Below are 18,801 nucleotides of genomic sequence, written 5' to 3' on the forward strand. Positions count from 1 at the left end.
ACACGTCCAAGACTCTTCTCTCTTCTCGCTCCCAAACTGTGGATTAAGAACGTCTGCTAAATAAATGCCTAATGCCGGGGCTCCACTGCAGACATCGGGCGTCTATCAGCATTACATTCCCAGTTCCCACACCGATGGCGGCGGAAACCATGCAAGGCACTAACCTGCACATCAGAGTCTTGCTCAAGGACACTTCGAAACTAACTCTGGGGGAGCCGGGTTCGAACTGGGAACCTTGCGATTCCCATCCAGCCACTGAGCCACCGCCGCGGCATGAGTTTGAGACGAGAGAGGAGGGCCGGGACAAATTAGCATCAATTAAAGTAAATTTAAGTTTAGTACTTTGACGTTCAGCACCAGCCTTTAAATGGAAAATGGATGTGCACCTCTTCTGATCCTCATTCTAGGCTACAAATGCTCTCTACGTAATGAATTAGGACTAGTCTTTTTCAATTTTCCTGCCCCCCCCCCCCAACACACACACAATTTGCTACACATTCCGATGACATAATCCTGATAACATCTAGTCACTTACTACCCAACATGAAGTTCTATTCATATGATATCATTATGCCAAAATGAAGGCTGTAGAGCAGTAACAATCCTTTTCCATTTATTGTAACAGTAAGCCTCATTTACCAACCATTGTGCCGTTTTTACAAAGATTTTTATGACATTCACCCAATGTTTTCGCTGCAATTTGTTCTTAGGTAACAGAAACTACACATTCTTCGGTTTTCTTAAATTCTACAGTTGAATAATATAGAATTGAAATTACAATAGTGTATGTCATTTATAATATACGTGTATATATAATTGTTATGTTATTTTTTTGTTTTTTGTTGTAATTGTCATATTTAGAGCAGTGTTTCTCAAAGTAGTGTCTGAGGGGGGTTCCCTAGAATTATTAAAGTTCAAATTATTAAACACAAATTTCTTCTCACATGGGGGTCCCTGGCCAAAAATATTTTCGGATGGGTCTGCAGCCAATTGCATAATCAATTTGGGGGTCTGTGACATGAAAATGTCAACCACCGTTTTAGAGTTTTCAATGGACCTGAAAATTACAATCCAACCCCATACCCGTGACGGCATGATAAAAACCCCTTCGCCCCTTCCTAATGTACCTGAAAGTGAAATCCCCCACACATCCCCTTCTCAGGTGATGTTTAACCTCCAGGCCAGTAACCAAGGACATCTAGCAATGTACACAATATACACTCACTCCTTCACTGCATTCTGTACTAGGGCTATATAAATTGTATACTAGAGGAACTCTCGTGTATACAGGTCTGGTTGTCCCAGTAGTGGACTGACTGACACAATACAACCAGATATCAAATATCAAGCGTTTGTTATACCAGTTAAGTCCACACCACTTTAATATAATATTTCATATAATAATAATATTCGCACACATACACAAGACATACAAAATCTGAATAATGAAAGTGAAATCTAAACGTACAGCCACACATATCTTGCTGATCAGGTTATGTTACAAAAATAGTCATATCATACAATAGACACAGCTTAGATTAAAAGATTTGATCATGTTTCCCCTCCTGTGATGAGAGATGGTAACAAGAGACCTATAAGGGACGCAATTACATTTTCAAAGGACTCCCTCTTGGGTGAAACACAAAAAGAGATCAAACAGTGCCATGTTTGACCCCAAATGTTTCCACACCTGGGTGTCTCTAAAGCCAGGTTTATTCTTAGTTGCGTGCCAGTATCACACCGAAAATAGCAGATCTACAAGCTTGACAGGATGGGCAACCAAAGTATAACTCATGCTTAAAGGACAACTTTAGTTTTTTCAACCACGGTTCATGTTTTAGGTTGTTATTAGAGAAAGTAAAAGGTGAGTGTTTTTCATTTGCTGCTTTCTTTCGTTTTAGGGATTTTAGCTGTTTTTTACAGGGGGCGGGGGCATCCGAGCACAGGGCTAAATAAATTATGTATTTCTTTACAACATTTTATAACGATTTATTTTTTTATTCTTACTATAGTCCTACTAGACCCCAAGAAATTACATTTGGCCACAAAATATGTCAAACTGACATATTGAGCCTATGACACAGTGTGGCTTCCCCCCAGTAGGCTACCTTCACATTCAGTAGAACCTGTGATCTTCTGTGGCCAGATGTAATTTCTTGGAGTCTAGTAGGACTATAGTAAATAATAAAAAAATAAATCGCTATAACATTTTGTAAAGAAATACATATTTAGCCCCCATGCTCGAATGTCAAAAACAGCTAAAATCCCTAAAATGAAAGAAAGCAGCAAATGAAAAGAAATTAACACTCAACATGAAAAAAACTAAGTTGTCCTTTAAGGACTATAAATAAAAACTGTTAATTCACAAAATATCCACCATTAAAGAGCTGCTCTGTGTCAGTGTGAGTTCACACACACAAGTGGGTTGGCTCTGGGTTTTGGCTCAGATGGCAGTGTGCTTTACGTGGACATTTGTCTTCCCACTCAGTCTCGGGACCTGGCAGTGTTTTTAGGGGATGTGGGCGGACGGGAATGGGAATGTTTGGCGTCATCTGGCTGCCGAGGAACTTGTTCCACAGCCTATTATTGCCCACCCCCGTCCCTGCTCGTGTGCGTCCTCTCCTCAGGCCAACACGGCAGGGACATTGCGTCTGTGTGAGGAACACGGAGGCCCTGGGGATGTTCTGCAATCCGCACACAGTCAAATTCTCAGTATTAGTTTAGCTCTTGTTTGGTCATTCTTTACATTCTCAGTTAAACGAACACTGAGGACTTTAGCACTGTGTAGCATATGGTTCAGACTTCAGAGTGACAAACCATTTCTGAACACTGGTTTGGAAATATCCTAACATTTCTCGCCATAATCTGAGTTTGAAAACAATAAGAAAAATATGATTGCTCTTAAGGATTTATTCTTACTAGCAAAACTAAACTACTAATACGCGTCAATGCCGTCACTCAGTCGCACACAGAGAAACACACCCTCGCGGAGGCCCTTAAAAGATAAACACACCACTGCATGAATCTGTGTGACTAATCACATTCTTGGTGAGTCACTGAACCTCTTTCTACGAAGAGGAAAGGCAGTTTGCGCGGCTTGCGCCACACCACATGATTCCTGCTACAGCCTCCCGGAGGCACGCCACTGACAGACAAACCAACACGTGGAATGACAGCAGTGGAAAATAATTCACTAGTGTTTAATTGTAAACTCAGTCTAAGTCTATCTTCAATAAGAATTCACTAGTGAGTCATTGTAAACTCAGTCAAAATGTAAAGGGAATGTACATTAAACAGTCATGCACACACAACAGTCCTGTAACACAGGAGTAGCATGGTATGGTGCTACGGTTACCATGTTACTTTTTTTGTAATAGACCTGTTATACTCGGCTTTGAGATCTTGGAAAAATATAAACAAAATGCTGCCGGTGCACAAATCAATTTTTAGACCATTCATATCAATCATTACATTGTCTAGCTTTACAGGCAGGGCTCACATAATGAATCCATTGATCTAAATAAGTACATGTAGCAAGAAGATACTAATTTAAGTCACAGGCTCATGTTTGCACTGTATACATCAATGACAGCATAATGTAAACGTCACTGTCTGAGATGGTCAATGAGTTTGGGCTGAGGACCTGAGGCACAAAATGTTGTTGACAGATAGAGCCAATGATACTTGTCAGATGTTTACTACTTAATGACATGGTTTAAAACCAAGATGTCAAACCTTTAGGGTGCCAGAGGAAAAAGCATGAGCAGTGGGATAAGATCAATGATAATGTTGCATACTAGCCTAATTATCTGGGAATGTTATGAGCAAAGCCAACTGAAGACGTTTCTTCAGTTCGGCTGGGTCCAGTTAGACTACAATAGAGTTTCGGGTGGACCTTTGTTGGTGTTGCAACTACCCAAACTAGTTTGGCAGGGCTACTGTGATTGGTCACAGATGTTCTGCATGATTTCCGCACTCATTCAGGCCAGCACCAAGTTCATTCTGTCACCAGTGAAGCCAGTGAAAACAGCTAAATGTCTGTCTAGTGACCATTCATAAACACACAACCTCTGCCATCTGTTGCAGTACTGTCGGCTGTAGTGTACGTACACTGCTTCAGTCAGAGCAAACATTTGTCTGTCCACCGTTTTATCAGCTAAGACAAAACAAACTCACGTCTGTTGTTCTGGTCGAGTATGCAATATGCATCAGGCTTTACTGTCAAATAATCGTATTTCAATATCGTTGAATAATTACGTTATTAGACAGAAATGCCAACAGCACAGGGTACAGACATACATTTGGGCTAAAAGCATAATACCAAAAAGTCCTGGGGACTTATTTCCACTGTGGTCCTATGTATTCAATTCATAAACATAGAATGGTGTTATTTTTGTTATTTGTTATGCTGAGTAATTCTGATTCAGTTCTGACTGAGTCAAAGGCACCTCCTGGAAACAGAGAAAGCCAGTATCGTACAGATGGTTGAGACCAGACACCAAAACACTCCACAGGGACTAATCAGAGGCTGTTAGCAACAATATGAGCCTGGTCCACAGCTGTCCTACAGTGATCCATAGAGCACATCTCAACATAGTATGTGAAAATACATACAAAGCCACCAGATGGTCCACAACAGCTCATAAAAGGTTTGATGTACTGTACCATCAATGTGCGCTGTGCCACACAATCAGACATTGAAAATAACAGATCTACAAACTCACAGTGCGCTGCCCTGTGACATCATGGCAGTCATTGATACTAAAGCAATGGGTCCATGTAAATGAGAGGAGGGTCTATTCAAACATCAGACAATCTCTTGACGGGCCAAACATTCACACCGTCGAACAAAAACAATCACACTCAGGTCTGAGGCTTTGAATGTGAAAACCAACAAATCACATAGTGTAGCACAAATTAACATGAATGGCTCTCTACATATCAATGGTTGGTGATGCGAATGGTTTTGGATTTTCTCACCTGATGGAGACTGCATACATTTACAACAATCATTTAAATTACAACCACGGTAATGTAAATTAGGCTGTCTTTCTTCAAAATGTGCTGTATAGTACAATTCCATCTCAGCGTTGCACCACTTTCACTGACACCACCGGAGTAGACTATTTTTTTCTTTGAACACAGACGCAATCAAGGCTGGAATGATTAGTTCACTTGGCCAAGAATCTGACCTCATGATGAATCACTTCACCACGTTTATGATAATGATTATCATGACACCATCAGTCTGGGCCTATTCCCACTGTCACAAACATCTAACAGACTTAAACACTAAACAGACTGTATAGCCGATCTACAAGCTCACAACGTGTTGCACTCAATGCACTGTGAGCTTGTACAGGTAGATCCGCTCCAGAATATGCAATTCATCACTTCTGGTCTGTTCTGTCTTGACAAATGCCAATTTTACTGATAGTCTGGAGAACAGTGGAGATGACAAAAAAACATGGCAGTTTTTATTCTGGCTTGGAATAGAATGCTCTGTACTATCCAGAGTCTTTGTTGCGAATTCAGTGAGCACTTACTATGAGAGTAGACCTAGCAGATCATGTCTGTCTTGTCCATTTGTAAACTCTGAAGGTCCTGACACACTGAAAACATCAGATGCTTGCATCATCAAATGCACCCATTGTTTGCAACGGCTGCTGTACCGTGGCGTCAAAATCATGTCTTTCAAAGCATGGTTCTATTTCTATTTTGGACACGCAGCTCAGACCACCAAAACGTAATGTGTACATTGCATCAAGGAAAGCATTGACGAGTATCTCAACTATGAAAAGTTTGACTGCTGCAAATTCTCCTGAGAAAGTCAGTTTTTAATTAAATAGATGAAGGTCTGCAAAGATCCCGATCCTCGGTGTAAAACTACAGTAGTCCCACCCTCTTAGCGCACATTTAGCTGATGATGGCAGTGCTTTGAACTGAAAATATGAATGAGGAGAATCATCGTACAAAAGTAGCATACTCTTTACTCTATACTCTCAATGTTTAAGTGCAAGCGGAAAGGAGAGAGAGAAAAACTCAATGGGACGATGGAGAGATAGAACAGTCCCAGTGTGCTTGCATGCGTGTTCATTTTCTCTTGTGATTTGGGTTGGTGGCGCAGTTCAAATTATGAATTGCGTTGCAGTAGAATTTCACGAGACAATTTGATGCTTTAATTTCTGAACAAGTACGGTCGGTAACCCAACTTCACTCGTGTCAGTGTCAGGCTTTCCATGTCATAGCCTTGAGAGTGTCTCAGAGTTAACAGTTCATCCCGTCTACATGTGCTCTATCCTTCTCTGGAATAACAGTTGACCTCTGACCTGGACATAGATCACCCCAGACTTCTGTGGAATGTTTGGAGAAGAGGAAGTAGCTCTGGTTACTGGGAGGGGGTGGACAGCACCACACCAGGAAATGTGTTTCTATGTTAAAGCCACTCAATGACTGGCCTACATTAAAGATGGGAGGGGGGTGAAGGCAAAACATCTGTATCCCGCATGAAAGTAAACTATAAATCATTAATCTCCAAAGAGGGCGAAGATGGTCGCAGGCACACAAAAAAGCAGGCCCATAGATTACACTTGACGCTCAGAGAGTCAGTGAGGGTGTGGGTTTGCCTGAAAGCAAATAAATAAATAATTAATGCCACTACAGCAACATGGCAAAGAACAATCCTCTCCTCTTTCATGCTATCCCCTTCAGCACCACCTCCAGGGAGCAGCATCTCCAAAAAGTGCTGCATTGCCTGCAAATATAATATACAACAGTGACATATTGATTTGCTCCGACACAGCGATAATTTTGTTCATCCGGCTGTGTTGAGTGCGTACGCACATACCTTCAAACAAGGGGGCTATTTATCCAATCAATTTCATCCATTAGCCTAGGAGGCATGATGACATCTTACAGAAGCACCGGTAGACATGTCAGTAGGGGATAACATTCCCATTAAACTGACAGATTATGGCTCACTCATGAACACATGTACTAGATAGGAAGGATATTGTCATGTTCTGATACTGATAGTTATGTTCCACAATGCAAAATATGAAATTTAAATGTAATTGACCTGAAATGTCTCTTCTCTTCTACTTCTTCACCTCTCTACTGACGACTACTTGACAGGCTGACAGAAGTTTTAAGTGTGAACAATGCTGTTTTTTATTGCATAAGAAAACCAATGACAACCGGATGTACACATGACCATGATAATCAATCATTGCCTAAACATGTATTGGTGTTCTTTGGGATTTAATGCCGATATTGTAGGCAAATAACCCAACCTTGAACTGCTTACATGCACCATTTAACTCTTCCATACCATACAGGCTCCTCCAAACTAAGACATCAGAGCCAAAAATACAGTGCAGACTGCAGAGATGGTAGCCACAGTTTCTATGACAACTCATATATCTTTTCTACGTCCGAGCATAGACATGGTAACGCCCCACCTGCCTCTGATTGGCCTAACGAGACTGCCGGCCTTACCAGAGTTTCCTCCGAGGTGGAAGCTACATGCTGGATATACAATAATTATTAGCATGCTGGATAGTCTGCCGCAGGTTACGCCATGGTGGGAGATAAATAAATAATACGTATGATATAATACAAGAGAATGACAGCTTGGCACACACTACAGTAACTTTTATTTTTGTAGAAGAGGCAAACTAATATTGTTTATGCCATTGGCCTGTTTATTTGTATACATGTGTAAACTTGAAACATTATCGTACTGTAAAAAGGTCTCTTTCCCTTGATCTTTATCTTTTTTTAGTATAATAGTATTGTTTACTATAATTAGTTAATACACGATAATCAACACTAACACTTTAATTTAGAACACAGCCAAATCAAATCATAGATACGTGTTCAATCAAAGCAAACGGCACAAAGAATATTAGTTTGCCTCTTCTACAAAAATTAAAGTCACAAGTTACTGTAGCGTGTTGCCATTCTCTTGTACCGAGTACCCACCACCGAGTACCCTTGCATCTCGGAGGACAGGCAAGACGAGCAGTGTCGGTAGGCCAATCAGAGGCAGGCGGGGCGTTACCATGTCTATGCTCGGACGTAGAATAGATATACGCTATGACAACACCCCCCGCACACACACTTCCTGGTAGTACACTGTATTTAACTGTGTTAATGGTCTTCGTGCCTGGCATCAGCCTTAACATCCATGAGCTGAACTTGTATGACATGACGAATGGCAAAGATCCACAAAGCTGTGTGACCTGGACCAAGAAATTAAGCTCAGCTGTTTCATAGGCTTTAATAATTACACACATCTGATTATTTTGAATCATAAATTCTATAGTAGTTACTGGACGTGTATGTGTGTGTGTGTGTGTGGGGGGGTTGTTGGGAGAGTGACATGGAAGATCATTTTGGTTATGCCAACATCAACTGTGAGTCAGAGGATGACAACATGCCCTGACACAGAGACTAAGCATGACTCAGTCACACTGTAACTGGAAACTAAAGCTAAAGCTAACCCTCTTTTCACATTTTCTTTCCAGCTTCTTAGTAAGCAAGCCAAGCCCTGCCAGGAATCAGGAGATGTTTAAAAACCTAGAGGCTACTGCCACAATACATCTCTCATACACACAACCCCCTTCTTCCTCTTCGAACCCCCCTTCCCACACACCCTCCTCTCTCACCGGGAGGTTGCTTTTCGTAGCTTCTGGTAGTATCCTGACTAACAATGCAGTCCTAACACTGAACACTTGCTTCCAAGTAAAAACATTATTGTTGAACCCAAGAACGACTAAAGTCGGTCTTGAATTTAGCCTTCATCCTAGCATTCACCATATGCCTCAGTGAATTATATTTACACTGTCAATGTTCTCAGGCAGCCTCAATATATCTCAGCTGTGAGGACATTCTACCCAAACAAAAACAAGAATTACCTTTTCACAGAGACTGAATGTGCAATTTTTTCCAGAAGCGCATCCAGTTTCTGAAAATCCAGCAAATCACTTGACTTGGCGTGCATCTTGTAATCCATTTATGAACTTCACTGAACAGAAACCAAAACTAAAAAGGATCAAATGAATAAAAGAAGTTTGTTATTCCGTTTATCTTGCTACTCCCATGACTGAAGACTCCAGTGTGAAAATCCAGCGGGACGGGTTTTGTAATCCTTAGCCCAGTTTGAACCTAGAAGGTGGTTGTTACAAGACAAGGAAGGCCCCAGAAAGGAGCCTGGGAACAGAGTGGATCCAGGCGGAACGAGGGGAGGCTGTGGAGGCCGGTAGCCGGCAGGCTGTTAGCTGTGTGCACCGCTCTCCTCTCTACGCCCTCCCCCTCTCGGCACAGTCGACAGTACAACAGCCCAGTTGCCACAGGCTCTTCGCTCCATTGTGTGTCTGTCTCCTCTCCGGGCCTCCCCCACTCAAACGGACACCAGCTCCATAAGAGAGAGGGGGAGGGATAGGGCAGGGGGGCTCCGGTGAGATCCAGGTGGATCACTTTCTTTCTCCAGTTCTCTCTGTCTCTCTCTCCTGAGCTCGGACAGAGAGAGCAGCATGCAGTTGCTCAACAGTAAAAATGGCTCTGCTGCTTCCTTATTCACCCGCACCAGAGCCTCAGCCCACACTCACACACCCCTCCCTCTTGCTCTGTTACACCCTCTTTCTCTCTCTCTCGCTCTCTCCACCCCTTTCATCTTTCCCATCAATAGCCTGGAGGTCCCTTGTGCACACACTCCCTCTCTACCCCCCTAATCTTACACCTTTGGCACCCTCTTCCCTCTATTTCACCCCGCCCCACCCCCTACTCACCGACTCGTCCCTGATCTTTCCAAAAACCAAGTGTTCCCTTATCTTCACTCCTCTCCACTCCCACATTACATGTTGTTGCTGGACACCAAATACCCAATACGACACTATGAAACAGGCTCAATTGCAGGATAGATGATAGCCAAGGTTTCCGGTCAAAGGGTATGTTTATAACCATGTGACCAATGACCATTATACACCGCTTGCCATGCCTTTGGTGAAATATAGTAATAGATAGCCACAAGGAAAAAAACATAAAATAGATAAAAGGCAGATACATAATCTGTTGTGACAAATCGACAATGGCTGATTGGCTCTCTTAACGTTTGTGGGAATGACTGATTTATCCCGTGTGCATCGATTTGATAAATCAATGGGCAACAAGATGTGTAGTCACACCTAGCTCCAAGTCTAATTAGTATTAATTAGGTCAGGTATGAGTGCTTACATCAGCCATCCCACAGTAAAAAATGAAAAATCGATCAAAAACACTTGATCTGCGGTACAAAAACACTTGACCATGTCATTGCTCACATCTTTACTTACTTACTCATTACATCAATTAGCGTGCGTATCAGCACATAAACCTGAAACACTGGTCATGTAAAGTCTCAGAAAGAAAGTCCCATCTCTGAAGTGAGAATAGAGAGCAGGACATTGTGAATGTTGACAGCAGGGACAAGAATGCAGACATAAAGGGGACAAGAGTGGTAAGTGAGAAATGAGATAAAAAGAGTGTGAAAAAAGACTGGGAGACCACCCATTGTGCCTATGTCAGGCAGAGTAGCCGGCAATAAACATGATGGTACGTGCCAACACTCCACAGCGGGCAGGAGACTCTAAATAAAGCAACCGTCTTAAAGGGATAATTAAGATTTAAGCTGTATGAAATACTTGCCATTAATATAGTGGTTGCAACTGTAAAGAAATCTGAACTATCCCTTTAACCACTTTTTCAACGTCTCTCTGTTGGGCATGGCATGTATTTTCGAATGGCAAAACGGTCAAAAATCTACAAAACATCCCAATGCAGAACAGGAAAAATATAAGTTTTATTACTTTCCCAGCATAAACGTATACAATTGATCACCACACTAGATATATGATAAGGAGTTTAATTTATATTCTTGATTCCCCCCTTCCATTTTTAAACACTATGACAGATGCTAGGTTGAAAGTGGTTAAATTTGAAAACAACACCGTCTACAGCACTGCGAGAACAGACTAGTGCTACATGACTTATGTCTACATACCTCTTAGAGGTGAAGTCTGTGAGTAATGAGTACAAGGGCATTTGCCAGGCAGAGTCACACTTCTTACAATCTCAAAGAACAGATGTGTTGAAAATGTAACACACACACACACACACACGTCCCCATCCTTTCTCCCAGGGTGTCATGTAATGCTCTCTTTACCCTGCCTGTTGCACACACAAAAAAACAACAGTCAGGTACCCAACCTCCGGTCCACCTACTCACAATGAAACCTCCTGTTCAGTTTGCCTACTCACTATCAAATCAAAGGCTGCAACTATCGATTATATACTTGGCAATGATTCAATAGATTGAATTTTATTTAATAATCAAGGAGGACTTTTTATATAGCAATATATCAATGCAATTCCGATGTCGAAGAAATCCATGCAAGGCACCAACCTGCACATCTGGAGTAATTAGGGGTTCTTCAGAGTCTTGCTCAAGGACACCTCGACACTAACTCTGGGGGAGCCCGGGATCAAACTGGCTGCTCTACCGGCCACTCTGCCCCTTATCCACTGCCGCCCCATACAATAGTCAGTGATGCAAATAGCCTGCATCCTTAAGCCCAAAACACACCAATGGGTCGCCATGCAACTCAACCGACTTGCGTCGACATGCGCTGACATGGAACAGGACATGGGAAGCTGGGACGAACACTAAATTGACAAAGGACGCAATCATGTTACCCTCCGGGGGTTGCGGGATTAGAATGCAATACTGTTCTGAGTGTTCTCAGTACTGTACTCTAACTTTGTTGAAGGAGGACTCATAAAATGTATTTGGGACCCATCTGTTCTTTGTACCTGCCAAGGCAATGTCAACACTACAACCGACAGCTGTGCGTGAGGTGCGACATTTAATGTCTTGGAGAATGTGCTACCTGAGAGTGCACAAATACAAACAGTCCATTTGTATTTCCATCAGAGTTTGTTATAAAAGTGTCATTTGGTTCCATTTGTAGTAGGCTAATGCTACACTGTCAGTTACAGTCACCTTGACAGATACTGTTGTTAACTCATTCAGTGGCACCTGCTTGACACCAAAGTGTAGAGGTTGTGCCATTTTTGGCCATTGTGACAAATACAAGGCAATTAAAATACAAGGCAATTAAAAAACGTGCACGTCATGTGCACACCGGATTATTATTTTTATTTATAAAATATTTACCTTTCATAGCACAATTCTGGAGATATAAGGCAGCCACTGGTAATTAACTGATAATTGATCAGTTCTTGTTTCTATTCCTCAGTAACATTGTAGGGTGAATCATTCAGTACGTAGTACAGTTCACTTAAGTTTCCTTCTATTGATTTGTTCACCAGTTCGTTCAGTACTATTTCCACCTGTGTTGTGATGTCACTCACTGAACTGGCAGTTCTGTCCTGTCAAAATCATGTTCACCCGAATGTCCTGTCAGGCTATGGGATCTAAACAACTACAGGCACTTGCTGCAAGGAAGAAAATGTGTGTTAAAGTTCAATAATATAAACATGTATTTTATTGATGAATGGCCCAAACTACACAGTTTACAGAGATGACTTCCCTCCTCCATCTGGAGTATGTTAATTCAGCCGTTTGTAATGGTAGTATCGTAGTTTTGTTTGAGTTATTATAACTTATTAGTTACACAAATGTGTTGTGTTGTATGTGTTCCTGCATGCAGTTGAATAGCAGACTGGGATCAGACTACATTCATGAGCCTGTATTCATGTTCAATAATGATAAGTAGGTTTTGGCGATCATTGATCATGCTTTTAGAGATATTCTAGGTTCTTTCATATCATTCTATTTATAAATCAATTTTATTAACCGTTATCATTTTTAAAATGAATCAAATTGATTATTTTTTATAATCAATATTATCGATAATTTGATTAACTGCGGCACCTGAATCAGACCACATAAGGGGGTGGCCACCGGTGAATTGGTCATGACCAGAATATCTGATTAAAATAACTTGCATAATGGGGAAATGTAATCTTGTCATAACTGCCCAATTGCTTTGTAATGTTTTTGAAATGCTCAGCCATTGATGAACCAGTCAGTTTCAGGATGCTAAACTGAAACATATTTTTTTAAATTGCTCTGCCATTTCAACGTCACTATAAAAAAAACAATCCAATCGGTGTGGATCCGCATAGCAGACCATTGGTGGTTGGGGACAACTGCCATACAGGACACCAGCTACTCAACATCACAGCTCTCTGATAAAATGTCCCTTGCTGCCGGTCACCTGCCAGCTTAATTAAATAGTTATGTGGCAAGATGTACAAGGAATAAGACAAAAGAATGCATGCAACACAAAGAGGCAATTTATTATGGTGACTGGTAAAAAAGAATATGCTTTTCTGGTGTTTTTATAATCCAGTCCCATTGGCGACCCTGTTTTTTTGCCCCTTGAAGGGAGGGGCTGGAAGAAGCGCCATGGCTTGTGATTGGGTGAGACGGGGGTAGGGAGCGCTCCTCTGTGTTCATTGTAGGGCAGACGAGGATTTACTATTCTGTGACTATCGGGTGATTCGTGACTCGAACAGGGCAGAGTCGGTCGGCTCAAGTGAACTTCTCAACGTTCGACACGGCAACTCGCTCACTTGGTGGCTCAAGTTCGCTTGAGACGGCTCCCCTCCGTTGCGGTCTAAAACTATAGGGCGAAAATCCCTCCCTTCGTGGGGCAGAAAACTGTCGCGTCCCATTTGCACAATTTGGCAGATGAGCCAAAAGCAAAAGGTCAATTTCGGAGAACATCTCTCATGAAATACCTTACTTTTCACTCATCTATGCCTCTGTCTTTAGTCTCAACCACAGCTCATCAAAGCCAGCGCACATTGTTAGGTAGTCAACATAAACTGCCAAAGGAAAGCTGAATACTGACCTCATGCCAAGGATCTCAAACAATTTAATTACACATACACAAATCTGAGAGTGCACACAAGGCCTACTCAATTTTTACATTATGCATTTTCTCCAAGAGATCAGGAGAGTAAAGAAGCCTTCACTTTAGTTCATACTCTTGTATGTGGTGACCAGTGAGAGCTCTGTGCAGTATCTGATTTCCCTGATGAAACCAATAAGAGCGCAAGTGTACTGTAGCCAGACACAAGACACTGTCATCCAGGACAGTGCCATATGCACCCTTCCCAGAGACAATGGCGCAGCTGCCAGGCCAGAGTGACAAAGCTCCAACCCTCAGCAATTCAGAGGAGGTTCAACCGATAGCCTCGTCACTGGACGGGTGGGTGGGGGCATTTTCAGTCAGGGATTGGAGGAGGGTGCGGAGGAGGGGTATGCATTAGGCTGGGGGGTTGGGGTCACTGGAAGAGGCAGCAGTGCACTCGGTGATGAGACTCAGCAAGGAAGTCTGAAGGCGCTCCCATTAATCATCTGTACACCGGCACAGCCAAAACCAACAGGGACACTGAGCAGGGGAGAGGGGACAGGCAATCTGCCAACTTTGTGTATGTGTGTGCACGCGCACAAACCACACATGCGTTTTCAGTGCAACTGGGCATGTGGATAAATAGGGGATGGGAAAATAGCAGGGCGGGTGATAAATATGGTAGTAAAAAAAGACAAACTCTGAACTTCGGACCATGCAGTCCTTGCCCTCCAAATTTCTGAAACTAACATCTGATGTGATAGGACTTCGAAAAGCTTTCATTAGAAATGTTTGCTTCCAATTTTAACAGCAGCCCTCTCCTTTCATCAGAACACATCATCAAATAAACCAGGTCTAACCAACAGTCCAGTATATCACTAGTGTTGTCAAACTAAAACCATTACTTTAAAAACCGTGACATTGTAAATCAAATTAGGAGAGTTACTCTGACTATGTCAACACATAGTAGCAGTGTAGTAGTAGTAGTGTCTAGTGAACGACCACAGCCGTTTATTGTTTACTTTCTGAGTTTCCGGTTCATTTTCCTTGAAGGTTGCAGCAGCAGATATAAACAGGAAACACAAATACACCTTCATATGTGTAGTTTAAATCAGCTGCCGCATCATTCAAGCAAAGCTATGTGAAACTGAACAGGAACCGTAAAACGGCCTGCCCTCTGCGGTAGCTAGTGGACTACTGTTACGCAGAGCATGTAAGGGATAATACGGTAATTCATATGCCTACAGTATGTATTAATTACATGCCATATGGTCCCACACTGTGGAACAATATACTGTACATACTATTCATTATGCAACCTTGCATATGAATGAGAAGCGTGTTTGCTTTCAATTTGTTTCCATGTTAGTCTGCCGGTAGCTACTTGTGGGCTAGTGTTGTGTTGTGTGGGAGTGACTGGGTGGGGTTAGTCTGTCACCACTACGAATGACTACTAGTACTACTACTGACTACTGTCCCTTTTGGCTAAATGGACATCTTGCTTCATAAGAACAATGTTGGTATAACTAAGATATTTGCTTAAACATATCGGTAATTTGTTTACATGCATTGATTATCCAGCCTGAATATTATAATTCCCCTCTGGGATCAATACATTATCTATCTACCGGTAGCTATCTAGTCTACCCAGTGCAGTGCAACTTCGTGTTTGGACATTGTTATCAGTGAAAAGGTATTTAGGGCAGTTCTTGATTGAATACTTTATTAGACGAAAATGTAAACAGTAACAGAGTATAATATACAGTCAAGCACTTCTACAGTCTAAAAGGATAACATAAAAAAGTCATTGTGATCTTGTTCATTCAATTCATAAAACATAAAGTAAAAAATAAATAAAAATCATCACAAAGTAGGGGAAAGGGGGGTGGGGGTCCCCTAAATACAAATACATACAGTATGGTACGGCTCACACATGCATGGACACGGCATCATTGGTTTCATTAGGCCTAATATTAAAAATATTCTGCTCTAGTAGCGTCACTCAACGATCATACATATTATCGCACAGTGGCCTAACCTTTCAAAAGCACTAGTGCCGTTGTTCAATGACGGCAGGGCTGGTCAATATTGACAAAATCAAATACAGGTTGCCGGTTTTTTTAACCAAACATCTCGAATTCTCGATGTCAATAATTTTAAGATATACAGTTATAGCCGTGACTATAGATGCTTTCAGAAGATATTAGTACACGACACGACACACAACACAAGACATCATGTTTTAGACATGATCAAACGAGTAGAGGCATCCATTGTTAATTTAGCTTAAAAAATGACCAGGAAAGACCAAGCTAGGCCTGTATCACAATATTACAATATCCAAAATACCATAATGCATCTAGTCTCAAATGTCAATATATGAAGATATATTGCCCATGTCTACACTTTTTAAAAATAGACTGTTTGTTCAACTTCATTCCCAATCTAATATGTCATCTTCTTTCAGAGGTCATTCACAACTAGGTCAAGGCTGTAGTTACCATGGCAACCAAACCAGCGAGAACAATCAAAGATGTTCAAGGACAAGAAAAATATGTTCTAGCACAGCACTAGTATTCACAACAAAGGCCAGGTGGGCCAAGAGAGGGAGAGAGAGAACAAATAAAATAATGTACTTATAATAACAAGCATCTACACATTTTTTCAGTTTCTTTTGGGCAATTTGTGGCAGCCTATTTACCCAAACAATATACTTTAGCATAAGTACTGTACTACACATCACCAATCCTAGGTAATAATGCTCAGAAACATGGGCTTGTCTGCTCTACTTCCGAACTGGGTGCCCTTTGTACATGTGTCTTGGCAATGTTCATAATTGCCTCTTATGTCTGAAATGCAAACAATGGTTAGCCCTGAAGACTGATGAGGTCATGGTGTCCTAGTGGCAGATCACATCCCTTCAATTGCACTTAGTCAGAAGGTAACAGGATAGAGGCGCACTAAGGAAGAGTGGTCAGAGTGGTCAACTTCTGCAGTTCTGAGTTCAACATTATTAAAATAATAAAAGGCTAATGTTAACAGGTAAGAAAGCAAGCTAGCCAATCCAAGTAGGCATGAAGCAGACTAAACTTAATTTAATTTGAATGTTCTATTTGCTTAGTTTTTAGCATTTTAACTAGTTAACTTAGTTAAGTTGTGTTTTGGTAGGTCTTGTAAAGCGACTTTGGGTACCAAGTAAAGCACTGTCTATTATACATTGGATGTATTATTATATTATAAACTTCAAATATATTGTAGAAGAAGCTCTTACATTTCATACCAAAAGGTTAGCAAAAGTGTCCAAGATGAGCATTTTATTTAGCTATAGGTAACCTCTTTTATGTATCCAGAGCAAGGATGTCAATACACATAGCTAACGCTAACAACACGAAAGCAATAACATGGTTCAAAACACAAGCCAGAATAAATAGAGTAGCGAGAGAGACACGCAACAACAGGGCAAGTGAGGTAACGTTAGATAGTGGGCCCATATACACTAACATTATGCGTAATCTGTTTGAGAATAGCATTCAGCTCAACTCCATCGCTTTGTGTCTACAAGCAGCAGTTACAGTAGCTTCGGTCGCACATATCGCCAATCGCCACACAACAACAAAGTCACATACACATTCAATTTCAAACAAAATGTATCGTTACTCGGTGTCAAACTAAACTACTTAGGCAAAATTGTCACTCGTAGCAAGGATGCATCGACCAAACAGACGATATGTGACTAGTTCAGGCCACTGGGGCTCGGGTTATTGCCTGGAATGGATGCTACTGGGCCGGGGAGAAGGTTGTCATGATCATAATGAACTTCAGAGCAATCGTGTTATGACATGTAATAAGCGCTCCAACAAGCCCAATTTAGTGTTGGGGCACTCGGGGCAGTTAGGAAACTATTTCGACAAGATGAACGCCAAGCCGTTGACGTGCATCTTGTTTCTCAGTAAATAGTCCCATCCTGAGTGTGCGCCATCATTACTGTGAGTCGGTGACGGTGTGTCGGGCGTAATAATTGAAGAGTTCGTCGCGCGAGCCCATTTTTCGCTCGACAACAAGATAGAATGTCGTTATTTTCAACTGAAACAAAGTGTCCACGCGAGTCGCGTGTTTCCAGTTGAAAATAACGTTATGCCCTGTTTTGTCGTAATGCATAAAGACATGCGAAGAAGTCTAAATATATGAGCCTCTTCATCACCGTCCTCCACAACACACACACACAAGAGAGTCGACGAGAAGGAGGCTAGCAAGCAGCGCAAAACCCCCGTGTGTGTGTCCGCCTGTCTGTTTGACAAGTTGTACTTGTGTACATACTATTTGATGGTGATAAAGACAATGGGTGTTTGTATGCACATGCAATGTAGTGTTATTATCATTGTCTCACTCTCTTGTTGGTAAGAAGAGAACAGCCAACTAGCATTTAAGCTAGCCAGTTAGCTAGCATGAGCAGGCCGCCGTTCATCAAACGGTTGGTGGCGCACACTGTTTGCGACCCCGGCGCGAGCGTGGCTTATCATCACCGCATAGTCTCACGGTTCGCTCTCAGACAACATGACTAGCAAAATGAGTTTTTTGAAACGACAACGTTTACCTTGGTTTTAATATGTTGTCGGGGCGCGCGGGATCTTTCTTTCCAAGGATCCTGAACACCTCTCTCTCGTTGCCGCTGACGTCACGCGCAGAACAGTAAAGCGTAGAGCACGTAATGACTAGAGCCGTGGTCCGTGATGACTAGACTCTGGGGTCGATTAGCTTAGCAGGTTGCTGTTCCGGTCCGCGGTCAGGGAGCGGATACGGAAACTGCCCCCGCGCGCGGTAGATTGCGCGTGCAGTCAGAATTACCGGATACAGTATTCTGGCTGGCTCCATTACGATT

At 42.0% G+C, this 18,801-nt stretch overlaps 1 protein-coding gene across 6 annotated transcripts in view; it reads right to left on the reverse strand.

The window, feature by feature from the left end:
* brd4 (bromodomain containing 4) overlaps positions 1-18,588 on the reverse strand; it is a 36,424-nt gene extending 17,836 nt beyond the window's left edge. For 5 of the 6 annotated variants that reach the window (XM_080776999.1, XM_080776997.1, XM_080776995.1 and 2 more), the window contains exon 1: positions 8,919-9,546. In XM_080776999.1, the coding sequence (XP_080633125.1) occupies positions 8,919-9,016 (98 nt within the window). In that variant the 5' untranslated portion in view covers positions 9,017-9,546. Of the gene's footprint in view, positions 1-8,918; positions 9,547-18,516 lie in introns of those variants that run through there. The other variant, XM_080776998.1, reaches the window with a different exon arrangement.
* Between the last annotated feature and the right edge of the window lie 213 nt (positions 18,589-18,801).

The sequence above is a fragment of the Protomyctophum bolini genome (genome assembly GCF_963924005.1).
Source record: "Protomyctophum bolini genome assembly, chromosome: 11".
Lineage (NCBI taxonomy): Eukaryota > Metazoa > Chordata > Actinopteri > Myctophiformes > Myctophidae > Protomyctophum > Protomyctophum bolini.